The sequence below is a fragment of the Dicentrarchus labrax genome, unplaced genomic scaffold (assembly GCF_905237075.1).
Source record: "Dicentrarchus labrax unplaced genomic scaffold, dlabrax2021, whole genome shotgun sequence".
Taxonomy (NCBI): Eukaryota; Metazoa; Chordata; class Actinopteri; family Moronidae; genus Dicentrarchus; species Dicentrarchus labrax.
In genome coordinates, this window is record NW_026136708.1 from 6,817,806 (window position 1) to 6,832,132 (window position 14,327).

General features: G+C 41.9%; 1 protein-coding gene across 2 annotated transcripts; it reads left to right on the forward strand.

Moving 5' to 3' along the window:
- The first annotated feature begins 4,530 nt into the window (after positions 1–4,530).
- tbx18 (T-box transcription factor 18) lies at positions 4,531–14,021 on the forward strand. 2 transcript variants are annotated; one of them, XM_051409575.1, is made up of 8 exons: positions 4,531–5,019; positions 6,491–6,650; positions 7,045–7,146; positions 8,373–8,544; positions 9,078–9,245; positions 10,067–10,131; positions 11,482–11,576; positions 12,237–14,021. In XM_051409575.1, exons 1-8 carry the CDS (start codon positions 4,785–4,787, stop codon positions 12,776–12,778), a joined length of 1,539 nt encoding a protein of 512 aa, XP_051265535.1. In that variant the 5' UTR covers positions 4,531–4,784; the 3' UTR covers positions 12,779–14,021. The 2 variants fall into 2 exon arrangements, with proteins under 2 accessions (XP_051265535.1, XP_051265534.1); XM_051409574.1 differs by having other exon boundaries at positions 4,532–5,019; positions 6,488–6,650.
- Positions 14,022–14,327: the final 306 nt, after the last annotated feature.

The window sequence follows — 14,327 nt, forward strand, 5'->3', positions numbered from 1 at the left end:
AACGGCGTCACGACCAGAACCGGCTCGTAAAAAAATTCAATAAATGTCATACATCCATCAATTTCCATCAAGCGCGTCAGTAAATACCACGTTTTCAATGGAAGGTTAACTTTATGAAAGAGAGCAGGGGTCACTTCACTTGGATGACGAGTGACTCTGGGCCAGCATAAGCAGGATATGCTCGCTGGGGCCCCGGCCGTTTGCTTTGCAGTGTTGGCACAACTGCAGATAGGCATGGAGTTCAAGTTATGACTTTCCCAGTGGAGCCATACTGGGAATCCGGCAGTTATTGTCTGGGATTCGGCCCCCCAGGACGGGCTGCAAGGGTGGCGCGGGTCCTCTGAATCTGGAGGGAGGCAGATGGCTGGATGCTGCATTTCTCTCTGAATATATCACTATTTCTGTCTCCATCCCCAGGTCAGCTGTAAAGCACCCTGTCCTCAGGAAAGATCAAAATAACACATTACAAAACTGTGAAAAAGTATCACTCCTGGAACCTTTAAAAAGCACTGCATTACCACTGCACTGTATGTAGGTCTCTCTCTCTCTCTCTCTCTCTCTCTCTCCCTTTCACACACACAGAAACCCACACACCTTCCCCGCTGCTCATGCCACTTCCGCCATAAAAGCCCTGGCAGTGATCCACGTGCCCATTAGCACGCGCTAAATAACTGTTAACAATGTATTACCCAGACTCCCCTGCTCCGGCACTTCTACCCTACCCCGGCGTCCCTTCAAAGCTCACAGGTAATTATGTCAAAGGTTTTTAATAAAGAGTGCGCGGTGGGTTTACGCCTGCATTCACAGTGACAAAATGTATTTTTAAAAACAGACTTGAATGAATGAGCCGGGCTCTGATTGGCTGAATTACACCACGAGTTGTTAGAAATGACCAGGTGAACGATAGATGCACCTGCACGTTAATGAGGCTAATGGGCAAACATGCTAATCCACTTTTAAAATGGCGTCGTTGGCGTCTATTGATTGATAAAATTAAAAAAATGTAGTGAAGGCCTATTATATAAATATTATAAAGCTTATTGTTCAAGATGAATGCTGTCTGTTAAAAGTAAATTCGTTTTTAATTAATTAAATTCAGTTTATTTGTTGTACATACTTAATTGTTAATTAGGCTATTGCACAAAATGGTGGTTTAAGAAGTAGGCTAGTAATAAATCAAAACAACAGCCCCAGCCAATTACAGTGGAGCAGCAGCACACGCTGCAGTTTCATGAATGGAGGGGAAGCCTGTCGTGGGCAACCTGTGATTTACACTTGTTTAACAAAAATAGCCTTTCTTAAATGCCCCATGCATATAGCCAAGGGATAAAAGGCTGCAGGCTAATGCTTAGCTTACATCCCGCCTTCAATGTTTTTTAAATGTGTCCAATCAAGTTCAGGTGCTGACAAATTTAGACACTAAACAGAGCTGACACAGCACTATAAAAGGGTCTTACCCGCACAGTCTCAAAGAAAGAAACACACATACAAATTAAAGAAATAAAACACATTCAAGGCCCAAGAATTTTTTGTTACAGTTGAACTGCAAAACGCAGAGCTACGTTCATTAGAGCTGCCAGACTGGCAAATCCATAACAGAAAGCCTCGGCGACAGAGAGCTTCCCATTATTTTTAGATTCAGATCTGCAGAGGAAGACTGCAAAGTCGCTTGGCCACAGAGAAAGGAAATGTGCCTCTGTATTTTGTCGAGGCCCAGATGGGCTTATTCTACAATCCTATACTCTGTTTCTATATCTTACACCAGCTTCATGTGGAGTCATAACACGTTTAAGAGGTTTTATCTCTCGCCATATTCTGCAGAGACATGCCTGGCTGTTTTATTTAATCCTTCTGAAATCTAGTCTATAAAATTATCTTAATATTGTATTAAAGAATTGTACACTAACAGCAGATGGCACAAGGATGCAAGGATCAGCGCACCTGCTAACGAGCACAAGGATGCAAGGATCAGCGCACCTGCTAACGAATAAAAATCAATAATAATTATTTACAAAAACAATGTATTTATATGGAAACACTAGCCATCGTTGCAACGAAAATGTTTTCCTTGGTGAGGACTCATTGAAGCCACCGGTTCATATTATTATAACGAAACTGCGCCAATTAACAGTTATGTGATTGAAGTGGTGGGCCTAATTAGACCCAGAGTCCTGAACCATTTATCCACACTGTATAATACACACTTACGAGACCTTAATGTTTACAAAATATTATAGAATTGTGGTATCTAATAAAATATAAAGAATAAACTGTTTTCAAATTATTATTATTATTATTATATTATTATTATTATTATTTCCAAGATGGCAATATTCAGCAGATATGACTTTTGTTTTTTGTCATCAAACAATGATATGATATGATCAAGAAGTGAACATAAATAACGTTTTAATTGTATGTTTATTTTGTTAACGATAGTCAACGCATTAATTGCCTATTTTGGAACAATAACATCAACTGAACCTTTAGTTTTGTCACATTATGGTAGCTAAAGAATGTGACGTTTTAGTGTTTTATGTAGGCTATAGGCTGATTGTAAAACACAATTTGCTTAAATTCAATACGGAGGAAACATAAATCGGTAACGCGCTATCACTAAATCTGTCTTTAGATTGTCTTTGTTTCTGATCGTCGCTTAAGAGCAAACATTTTAGTTGTAAAGGTTTACAGGCTATTTATGCCGATGCCAGGATCATTCATGCGGCTGCTGAATCGAAACTTAACTCTATTTCAAACAGAGCGTAACCTATTTATTTCCCACGGAATTATTAAGAAATATTGGAAGTGAAAACACGCTGCGTTTGATCTGATAACCCACACGGATATGGGCACAGACCTTCCCCTTGACGTCCCATCATTTACACTGAATGTAGGCCAATAAACGACCACGACGTGTTGTTTATTTAAGCAACAAGCCACGAGAGGCCTTGAGCTTTGCAGTGATTTTAGTGAAGGAAACATCACTGAAGCAAATAAACTTTAAACAAATGTATTAAATCCTGATGTCACTAATGGCATTCCAATCAACTGCAGTTATTCCGTTAAAACCTCTATTAATGGCTTCAAAAAGAGGTTGCTTAGTAAGAAATTAGTGGATTGATTAATGCATTGGTTGCTGCATTAATATAAAATGTAGCATATTAAACAGTTTTGTGGTCAGGTTTGTGTTCATTGGACTCTGTATACCGGTTTGAGTTTAAGAAACCTGCAGGCGCGCACACCAACGTGCACGGCCTCGCTGCCTTGTTTATTTATAGCCGCAGGTTCTGGCCCTCCATATGTTATTGCCTCCACACGCACCCACACCAACACGCATTCCCCGCGTGACCACAAGCTCATTTACGTGGCCTTGAAAGTGTGGAAGATTATTTCCAAACGCGCGGATGGAGGAGAATCCAACTCATCTCTCAACTCCCTTCAGCTGGTCGCATATTAAATCACTCCTGTGATCCTGTATCTTGATCATGACTATGGCCTGTTAGTCCATTTAACTATTTATTGACTCAAGTCAAATTCTATGTATATTTTATTACTTAGATTTCCAACCCAAAATAAAAAAAACAACAGGCACTGTAATGATAATAATTATCATTAAATTGACAAAAGATAAATCTATAACGTATAGGCCAAGTCTATATTCGTTGGGGTATTTAAACATTGCAGTGTATGTGCCTGTGGCTGTGATCAACAACTGGTTATGTTATGCTGCGACTACAGTTTTATTTTAGTGCAGTTGCAACTTCTCACTTCATCTTTTTTTCAGCAGAACATTTTTGTTGTTGCAGGGAGACAAGGACCGGTTGCGCATTGAAGTCAGGGATAGGACACTTGTGCCCGGCAGCATAAAGTTTTTTTCATTTAACAAAAAGTGAAACCGTTGATTTTGTTCAATACATACAACTCGTTATAATGCCATGAAGCAGAGCTTCTGTTGTGTAAGACTGTTTCTGCTGTCTGACATTGGATCACAGCGTTTGGAGAACTGATAATAGTCACACACACATTTCATAGACCTAGTTCAGAATTCACGTTTTTTTAAAGGTGTCATTTGAAGGGCACAGAAAGAAAAATGAAACAAAATTTGAACATATATTTTCTCTCTATGTGGGCCAGTGATCATATCAGCAGCCTAACCAAATGTATTTTGGCCGCTCATAGATGTAATGATCATCACACGCAAAAACATTTAGAGACATTATGAGAAACACGTAGATGCTGTAAGAAATGCTCCTTTCCAGGATTGGGGCCACGGTGCAGGAGGTACTAATGGCCTGATATGCAAAGCATGTCGGGCCGGTGTGTGAAAATGCGCGCAATGCCCCAGAGAGACGCTCCTCGCGCTCCTTCGCCTGAAGACATGATTCAATCACCAGCTTTACTTTTACCACATAAGGCGGCACGAGCGGCCCCCACAGCGGGCGGGACCAGGGAAAAGTTCCGGGGGGCTGTGATTACTTGTGATTGGTTGCTCTGTGTTGTGATTGACAGGTCCCCTTCTCCGGCTCTCCTCTAAGCTCCGGTTGTTGACACTCTCCAAAAGTCCGCACGGCTCTCACGGATAACGGAGACACTATCACAGCTCGTCCCAGCTCCCTCTGTTCCCTCTGCGGCCCGGCTCTTGGGCGGACAAACAGAAAGCACCGGACTGTCCTCGTGGATTCCCTTTTTTTTTGCGACTGTCTGTGCTTTGAACTCTTCGTGCTCCCTGCAAGCTCGTGACGCCGTCTCCTTCTTCTCCTTCCTCCGTCCCGAGACCGAGAGAAATGGCAGAGAAGCGGCGGTCACCGTGCGCGCTGAGTGTCAAGGCGCATGCATTCTCGGTAGAGGCGCTGATCGGAGCGGAAAAGAGACGCAGGACGGCCGGAGAGGATACTGTGTCCCCTGGCTACGAGGACGGAACTGATGTCGCTGATCTAACCGGGAGCCCGGGGCCGCGGGCCGACCGAGCGTGCACCAGCGACAGGGGCAGCGAGGCGGAATGTGCAAGTGATGGATCCCGTAAGTAAATAACAACAAACAAAAGTCTATAATACTAGTACTAATAATAATATTAATGATAATAATAATACAAATATAATAATAATGACTTACTGAAATAAATAAAGATACCTGCATAAAATAGACTTGAAATGGAAATACTGAATTAGTATTATGATACTATACTATAATAAAAGTAAACATGTATTTATTTTATCGTAGGCTATTAAACCATATATTTTCTTATTGTGGGCTGTAGTTTTCAAAGCTTGTATACAGCAAATTATTTAATCCGTGCGCATTTGATACCCTAATACTATTTGTGAGGAAAATAATAAAGTTGCCCTTAGCTACTCGCTGACATTTCTTTTTGAATGAGAAGCAGCACAGTGGTTTTCATCAGGATTGTGCACGCTCTCTTCTTTAGTGTCGAGGGGAATTCAACAATAAAATGCAAAAGATGCAGATTATAAAGCAAAACAATGATAGGCTTTGGCCAGAGCCACACAGTGGAAATGTGATATCATATCATGGCTCTGGTCTAGTAAATATGAGTGGTGTGAGTGTGACTAATGTGAGACGCTTTATGAGTTGTGTTGCAATCATAAACACGCCAATTAGCAGCGTATAAAGGCAGGGAAACTGCCACGGAAAGGATGCTAAGAGGTCTGCAGAAAGCATAAACCGACTGGCCCTGACAAATTACGGTTTAAATCTGCTGCAAGTTTAAAATGCACTTGGCAGAGGATTTGTCTTTGTGTTAGTTTGGCTTGTTAGGCCCATGTCTAATGTCCATAAATTTCCACCACCTGGCGAAGCCTGTGTTGAATTGCACAAATAACAACAGCGGTGAGACACATAAACACTTCTGTTAGGGTGTCCTCTAAACATATCCTCAATATTAAAACACACATTTAAACTCAAGTACTCCATGAAAATAATTATACAGTTCTGAGTGTATAGTAAACTTGCCATTTTTCTACTGTATCATAATATATTATAGTGTATTCAGTAGTGAGTGCAGAGTGACCTTAGTTTAAAGAGACATATAACTATAATATTCTTACAAATTACGAGCTTTCAGTTCCAGTATTCAACAGTTAGTTATCATGAGGCAACTTAAAAGCATTTTTATCTCCTTTAAATAATAGATATAAAATAGTGTGAAGTAAAGTTTGTGACCTTTTCTTGGGCTGCTGATCGTTTTTTTCATCATTGCAATAGTCACTGCAGTGGGCAATAATAAGTCATATTCATATAGCCAATATGTCAAATGCAACACTGCAGTTACAGCCTTGGTGATTTTCATCTAATAGCAGTTCGTCCTGTTTAATGCTTGATTGCTTCTAAAATGTATTCAGAAATTAGTTTTTTCTGTGCGTCGCAGGACAACATGTCTACAAGAGTAACACCTTGTAAGTGAATAATGCTTGGCTTGGATGCGTGTGTTACTATTAAAACGTGCTAATCTCGCCTCTTTCCGGTGCAGCAGAGAGCGAGGACGCGCTGCTGGAGAGCCCGCAGCCCGCAGCTGTGTGCACGGCGCCGGTAACCGGCACCGGAGAGGAGTCCCGCGTGGACCTGCAGGGATCAGACCTATGGAAACGGTTCCACGAGATTGGCACGGAAATGATCATTACCAAGGCTGGACGGTAAGACAGAGTTGATATGGGAATGGATAGCCTCGTGTTCTAGAGAAGAAAAGATGCTCAGAGATGGCCGAAGAAAGACTTATATACATAGGCTATATTAATGGTTATTGGTGAAGATTATTTTATACCTCTAATAAAAACATTCATTAAATATTAAATAATGAGATAAGAGTTGTAATAACTGCAAATCATATAAAAACAAGGATTTGAACCAGAATATTAAAGTAAACTGAAATAGCAAATTAATAATAGCATAATCCCTAACCAACCACAGGTTGTTATGTTGAATTATTATTTGTATTCATTATTATTGTTATTATTATTATCAAATCTATGTAGTCTATCGTTGAGCTGAAATCTCCTATTCACATGATTTATTTGCTTTTCCTGTCAGGCGGATGTTCCCCGCTATGCGTGTCAAGATTACGGGCTTGGACCCACATCAGCAGTATTACATTGCCATGGATATAATCCCCGTGGACAACAAACGATATAGGTAAGACGCACAACGCGCGTACACAGTGCATGCCAATGCTAAACGAGGTTATGAAACCTTTTTGTGATTCTGTTTATGAATTTTAAAATGGTATTTGACAAAAGCCAAATTAAAAAATGAAAATTCGTGATGGGAATATTAAAGTGATACCGAAGATAGAAATTATATCAGTGACCTATAACCTCCCACGCATGTCCTATAGAACGGAATATTACAGTCATTTTCGTTAGCGTGTAGTCTTAATTTAGACTCAATATACACTGTTCTTGGGACAACACAAGATTTTTCAGTTGTGTAACCCCAGTTCACTCTCCACAAATGGCGCTTGGCACCGGTGTTTTGTCACAGCGGTTTTGCCGTCCCTTTTGGAAAAGGCCTTTTGGATGCCTAACCTCTCCACCCCAGAAAGGTCAAACCAACAAATGTCGTTATAATGCAGAAGAAAACAGCGTGCTATTGCAACGGCGTCAATGCAGCCAAGTCTTTGCACGCTTTAAACTGTAGGTCTATCATTTCAAACTTTTCGAAACCCGTTTATATGTGAACACATTTTTAGCGGGGTGGTGGAGTGATGAGTGACATCCTAGAGGACTATTCGTTCAGTCTGACAAGATATGGCATATTATGTGTACTACAGACAGTCCGGTGCTCACATGCACACACAGTCGAGAGCTGCAGGCGACAGCGCGCCGTGAATGAAGGAGAGTCTGCAGGTTTTTAACCAAACGTTTAACAGCAGGTGATGAACACCTTTAACCAGACGAAGGAACTAATTAGTTCTAGCTGAAGGCCATTAGACCTGTAGTACCATATACATTCACATCGTTTTAAGCTATGACATACCGGTATCTAATTGCATAGGCTAAAGCTACCTAACCTACCTCGTTTAAAAAGAAAAAAGGAAAAAAAGGAAATATCTTTAGGCCTGCTTTAAAATCAAAGCGGACATTTCAGTTGGCAGGCGCTTTGTTTAACATCTTCATATGAAATGTAGCACAGAAGAAAAATATGTTTGATCCGTGGTATTTGCTTAAAAAAGTAAATAAAGACTTTTTCGGGATAAGTTATGCTAAAATATGTGGGAAAGTCAATATCAGTCTTTTTTCTGGCTATTTGACGCAGTTGTGCATGTGAAATGTGCATAGCAGGATGGGAACATGCAGACTTGGGACATTGTGTTCGTTTACCACCCTGTGTGTGTGTGTGTGTGTGTGTCAATTGTGAAGGTACGTGTACCACAGCTCCAAATGGATGGTAGCGGGGAATGCGGACTCTCCTGTGCCGCCCAGAGTGTACATCCACCCGGACTCCCCTGCCTCAGGAGAGACGTGGATGCGTCAGGTGGTCAGCTTCGACAAACTTAAACTGACCAATAACGAACTGGACGACCAGGGACATGTAAGTGCCACACGAAAATATGTATGTGATATTGTCATGTATCTGTGATACTTAGGGGTGTTCTTACCTCAAGTGTGGCCTATTTAGTGGTAGGCCTATATAATCTATACTTGTATTAGGACAATATAATTTAATATTTTGATTTTATATTTTTTGTCTACAGTATCCTTTAAAGTTTTTGCAAACCTTATAAAAGAATCCAATTTTACAAGACAAAAAAAGCCTGCAACTGAATATTTCTCTGCAACAATAGTTACAAGAAGAAAATTAATTATATATATATATATATATATATATATATATATATATATTATTTTTAGTTTTTTAAATCACAATTCTGACATTGTTGTAAGCTCTTTACGTTGGTGGTCCCCAGTGTGACACATTGTGGATGTTTGTGTGTGTTTCTTTGTGTGTGCAGGTGCGTATGCATTTTCATTACCCAACAATTATCTTATATAGCTGTGACTAATTACATAACATTTCTGTTATGTAATTTAAGCCTGAAAGAATACATTTCCCTCCCTGCTCAGATCATTCTGCACTCCATGCACAAGTACCAGCCGCGGGTCCATGTGATCCGTAAGGAGTGTGGAGAGGAGCTGTCCCCAGTGAGAGCAGTCCCTGCTGGGGAAGGCACCCGCACATTCTCCTTCCCTGAGACTGTGTTCACCACCGTCACAGCGTATCAGAATCAACAGGTAGCTGACCTCCACACAACCACATTTCCTTTCAAAACCAACACCACTTGATGTACAAAACACGTTGAAATTGCCAACATGGCCTTTGAGTGCGAATGCACATGGTTGTCTATGCATGTGTGTGTGTTTTACAAAACGGTGGGAGTGAATGAGAGGACGGTCCTGCAGTTTGTTTAACCAGTTTTACAGAGTAAAAGGCTTATTGAAGGGACTGTCAACAAATTACGGTACTACTCACTTAAGTAGATTTTTTAAGAATTTGTATTTCTACATAGTGTCTCATATTTTCTAGATTTTGCCCACTGAATTTCAAAGTCACTTCAATGAGGGAAAGCTACTGGTTTTTCTGGATTATTGCACTGGACCAGTCAATGTGAGCTTTGAAGTATGATGTTAGCTGGTTGGGTGACTGAAGTTAGAACATCGTGGCGATGCCTATAAAAGTCCCTTTGGATGCGGGTCATAGAGCTCGGCCTTAAACACCACCCACAGTCTGGGCAGCCCCACCGACATTAACCAACATTCGCGCACACACACACACACACGTACACACGCACAAACACACACACACACACACACACACACACACACACACACACACACACACACACAAAATTCACATATATGTGCTAGGAAACATACAAGTACATACGTGCATTCCCACAGCACAATGAGTTGCTTATTTATAGATCTGATTGAAAGATTACAGAGAAAGAAAATTATTTTTGCGGGAAAAAAATCATGCTTTATACAGTATGTTATCATGGACTTTGTAATAACAAAATTTTTGGAAATAATTAGAGTCTTATTTTACTTTGCAGATTACAAGGCTGAAAATTGACAGAAACCCATTTGCCAAGGGCTTCAGAGACTCTGGCAGAAACCGGTGAGTTCATTTCAACCACAGAGATTTTCACATTATCTAGTGCATTAGGGGTAATGTGGGATGCATGACTGCATTATATCCTGGCTTGGTTGTGGTTTTTGTCACGGCTATTTCAGTCAGATTTTATGGGGAGCAAAGCTATGTATTTATTTATTTTTTTCTAATGGAAAATTTGCAACAGCCTCCCATTAAATCTGTCCTAAATGGCAGAAAAGAAATTGACTAAACTGAACAGACGTGGCACATATTATTATGATTTCACCGTATTAATCGGTGATGCATTTTCATTTAAATGTGCTAACTTTAAAGGCACATTAATTCCCGCAATTGCATAGTTACAGGCACATGCTTTGAGAGGGAAAAATTTAACCTCGGATGCAAACCTAAATGGAGCGTCAGATTCCAGCCAGCCTCGGGAACATAAACATCAACAGCAAAATAATAAAAGTCAAGAGTCTCCTGAAGAAAATCTGTATAAACACATTTCTAAACATATATAAACACAGCATTAAAACAACACAGCAGTAAAACTCCAACAGTCTCCAAACAGCCACTCCCCTGAGGCCTCACAGAAATCATTAGAGAGGAGGGGAGAGAAAGGGGGAAAGCAGGAGAAAGAGGAGGAGAAGGAACGTGTGAGACAGAAAATTTGAGAGGGAGGAAGGTAGAGAACGGCAAACTGGATAACCCTGACAGCTGACCCTATAAAAGTTAAACTCAGGAAGGCCAAAAAAAAAACTCCCCTTAAATATTACAGGAAGAGTTAAGCAGTTTGCTAAATAAACTTCTGCTCTGATAGGCTGCTTTGGAGCACACAGAACCACTCCGGGCAGCTTGTCTAAATTATCACCGTGGCTACGACCCCGCGGGGGGGAGGACTTTTATCCTCACGCTAACGAGGGGTAACAGAGCACTCGCATTACCCCGCCACAGCAACCCTCTGCCCCACCTAGAGGAGGAGGGGGACGCAGATTGGGGGGAAGGGGAGTCCCACCTCATAAATCCTTGCTGCGGCTTCCTGCTCCTTCGTCCTGATTCGCCCGTAAAAGCCGTGTGAAAGCAATTACCTCCGAGCACCCGGCTGGCAGCAGCCAATCGCAATGTGGCGTTTATGCCCCTCATTACCTGCCGTCTCCATGGAGACAGTAAGAAAGGCCCCACGGGTGACTAAGATGGCCGCCAGGTGGTTGGCATAATGTACAACCCAGTGAGGCATGCTGGGAGAGAGCGGCTGCAGCTGCATCAGTGACTGAAGAAAGTGCGAGACAAGGATGTTGTGCTCTTGTGATTTTGTGATGATTTACTGGTAATGTATGTGTGTTAACATCTGCATCTGTGTGTGTTTTACAGGATGGGTCTGGAGGCTTTGGTTGAGTCGTATGCATTCTGGCGTCCTTCTCTGCGAACGCTCACATTTGAGGACATTCCTGGCATGACCAAGCAAGGTAGAGTAAAAGGACAGGAGTTTTGTGGATACTGAGAATAAGTTGAGTTATCCATTGTCATTGCTGATCTGTCGCCCCGATTAACAGTACGGTATTGTTTGTCAGTGCCTTCCAAAACGTTCCATGACCAATACAAAAAATAATTTATAGTACTATTAACTGCCACTGCTATGGATAAGGTTTGGTTTAGGTACAAAAAGTACATGGTAAAGATTAGGAAAAGATTGTAGTCATGGTTACAAGAAACCAACTATGACCGTTAGTAGGAAGTGTTATGCAAAAGGAGGTGTCCCCTGTCAAAATCACCGTCTTTGTACACCCATCCCAACCTTACAAAGAGATTTAGCTAAAACTATCATTATTTGCCCGACCACATCCGGAGACATTATCCAAGGTCATTCTTAGGGATGCCCCTATCCAACATTTTATCTCCTGCTACCGATTATGATAACTCAACTCGAGGTAAAAGCTCAGTCGGCAGCCCACAGGTACTGAATGAATGCACCTGATAGCGGAAGCACTGATATTGTTATACTAGTCATGTCTTGGCCGATGCTCAATTCACCTTATAAGGCTATGTAGCTTATTGGACCCTAGTTGTTTTAGTAATAATAACTATACCAATCATTTAAGTCTGTTTTTCTGGCTCTGTTTGTGTAGGGGTCCCTGGAGTTCATGGAGGGGTCGGAGCATCACCTCACCTGCTCTCCACATCCCCGTGCTCCTCACCTTTCCAGGTCTGCCCTCTCAGCCCGCCTGACTACACCTGCAGCCGACCCACACACCCTCTCCATCGTTATAGCAACCCCCCGGAGCCGTTCCCCCCTCCCAGAGGTCCATCAGTGTATGAAAGCGAAGGATTCTGTTCCCTGCCTCTCCCTGCTTCTCAACTTGGCTATCTGTCCAACCCCACCCCGCAGGGTTACGCTGGGCTGCGCCTCCACACACCACCCTACAGCCTGTACGGTTACACATTCCCTCCCTCACCACGCCTCGCTGCCAGCCCAGATAAAATGGCCGCCGCTGCCACTGCCAATCATCAAAGTCCCTTCCTTGGCTCATCTCCCAGTGGGACTCTAACGGACAGTCTGGGCGTGCTCAGTGGAGGACAGCAGGGCTTCTTGTTTGACTCTCGGACTTTAGGACTGGCAGGTAGCCAGCCGGGAGGTGGGGCCTCACAGGTCACTGCTCACATGGGCTGAATTTGACTCTGGACATCTAGGGTTGTCACAAAAACAAAATGACACCCTGGAATGGGTGTAAGTTGCTTTTGGTCCAGAACGTTCTACAAATTAATCATCCATGTGCTGAACAAGCATCGGGGTGAATTGTGGACAAGCAGAGACAGTGACAGATCAAGCTACTGCCTCTGTGAGCAGAAAGAGTTTGTCAAAGCTTCTTTAACTGAAGGGAATATTTTTTATCGAGTTCTTATCTTTCAAGTATGTTCTCTAGGACATGCATGTGCAGCTGCAGTGGTCACTAAAGTGAGAAACCTCCTGCAGCTTTGGATAATGGACAATGTAACCCAGTGACTGAACTGGAACTGAATATGGACTGGGCAGAAACTGGGCTGGCCCAGGCACTCAAAGCAAGCACTTCAACCCCTGGCAGGCCCTGAAGCAGTAACTATTATACTCATACAACATTCTGCATTGCTCCTTGATCTTGCCTACTTTGGATGGAGTTACTGAACACTACTTCTAAACTTGTTTTTATGGGATATATCAACCAAAAATTCCTTTTGTCAATTAAATTCTTTGTCTTTACATGCCTGGTGGTGTTCTCGATCAAATCTTTGGATTAACAAACATGCAGTCCATCTAGTAATATGCACTACAGGCAGGGCCTTTTCACCACTCAGACTCTTTAAAACAACTTTTACACCCAACACCAGGAGCCTGTCACATATTCACATGATGATATCATGGCCATGATGAGAGTCATGGGAATTATACCAGTGACAGTTATGGACTTAAGAGGTTAAAGCTGTGGGAGAGTGACACATGATGGACTGATCTACATATTCTACGTCTGGTTTGACAGACATTTACTTGATGCAGCTGTTTGGATGTCAAGCTGAAGTGTGTGACACAGACGTAACTGCACATGATCACTGTGTATATAACAGTGGGAAGGCGAGTGGGAAGAGAGATGTGTATATAAAGGGCTGTGTGACCCTTCGCACTTAAAAACCCCAATGCACCTGCTTCTGCTCTTTAGACTGAGTCAGGTACGCAACAGCCAACCCTGAACTTGAACCGAAAAGCTTTTCTTTGCAAGCACGCGCTATATCAGCACGGCCTTTGGCCGAGGACATAAACATGTTCTATGACCTTTTTGAGCCAAATAAAATATATCTATTCATGTCACAATGTTCATATGTAATCAAATCTTACTAATTTAACTGATTTCGTATTGTTTATTAAGACAATTGTAAACATACATGTGTGAGCGTTTTCTTTCCACATTTTTTAAAAACTTAAGCAATTACAATGCTTATAATAATAATAATATTTCCTTGTCAAAACAAAGAATGGAGGACTGTATGCCTATGTATTCTTACTTGTGTATGCTAGTGGTACTGCGTATGTGTGTGTGTCTGTGTGTGATAAAGCAGACTGGGGTTGTTCCACAAGCTTTGGATGCCAGAGAAATGAAAAATACCACAGGAGACAGGGAGAAAGAACAACTCTCAGACACACACATACACATGGGCACATTCACACACATACACGCACAAGCAAATAA

Bases quoted from the DNA above. Each gene is read 5' to 3' on its own strand.
- tbx18 (XM_051409574.1), top strand. From the start codon at position 4,785: ATGGCAGAGAAGCGGCGGTCACCGTGCGCGCTGAGTGTCAAGGCGCAT. The intron at 9,246-10,066 runs GTAGCTGACCTC...TTTACTTTGCAG, and splicing joins CAGCGTATCAGAATCAACAG to ATTACAAGGCTGAAAATTGA. The intron at 11,577-12,236 runs GTAGAGTAAAAG...CTGTTTGTGTAG, and splicing joins TCCTGGCATGACCAAGCAAG to GGGTCCCTGGAGTTCATGGA.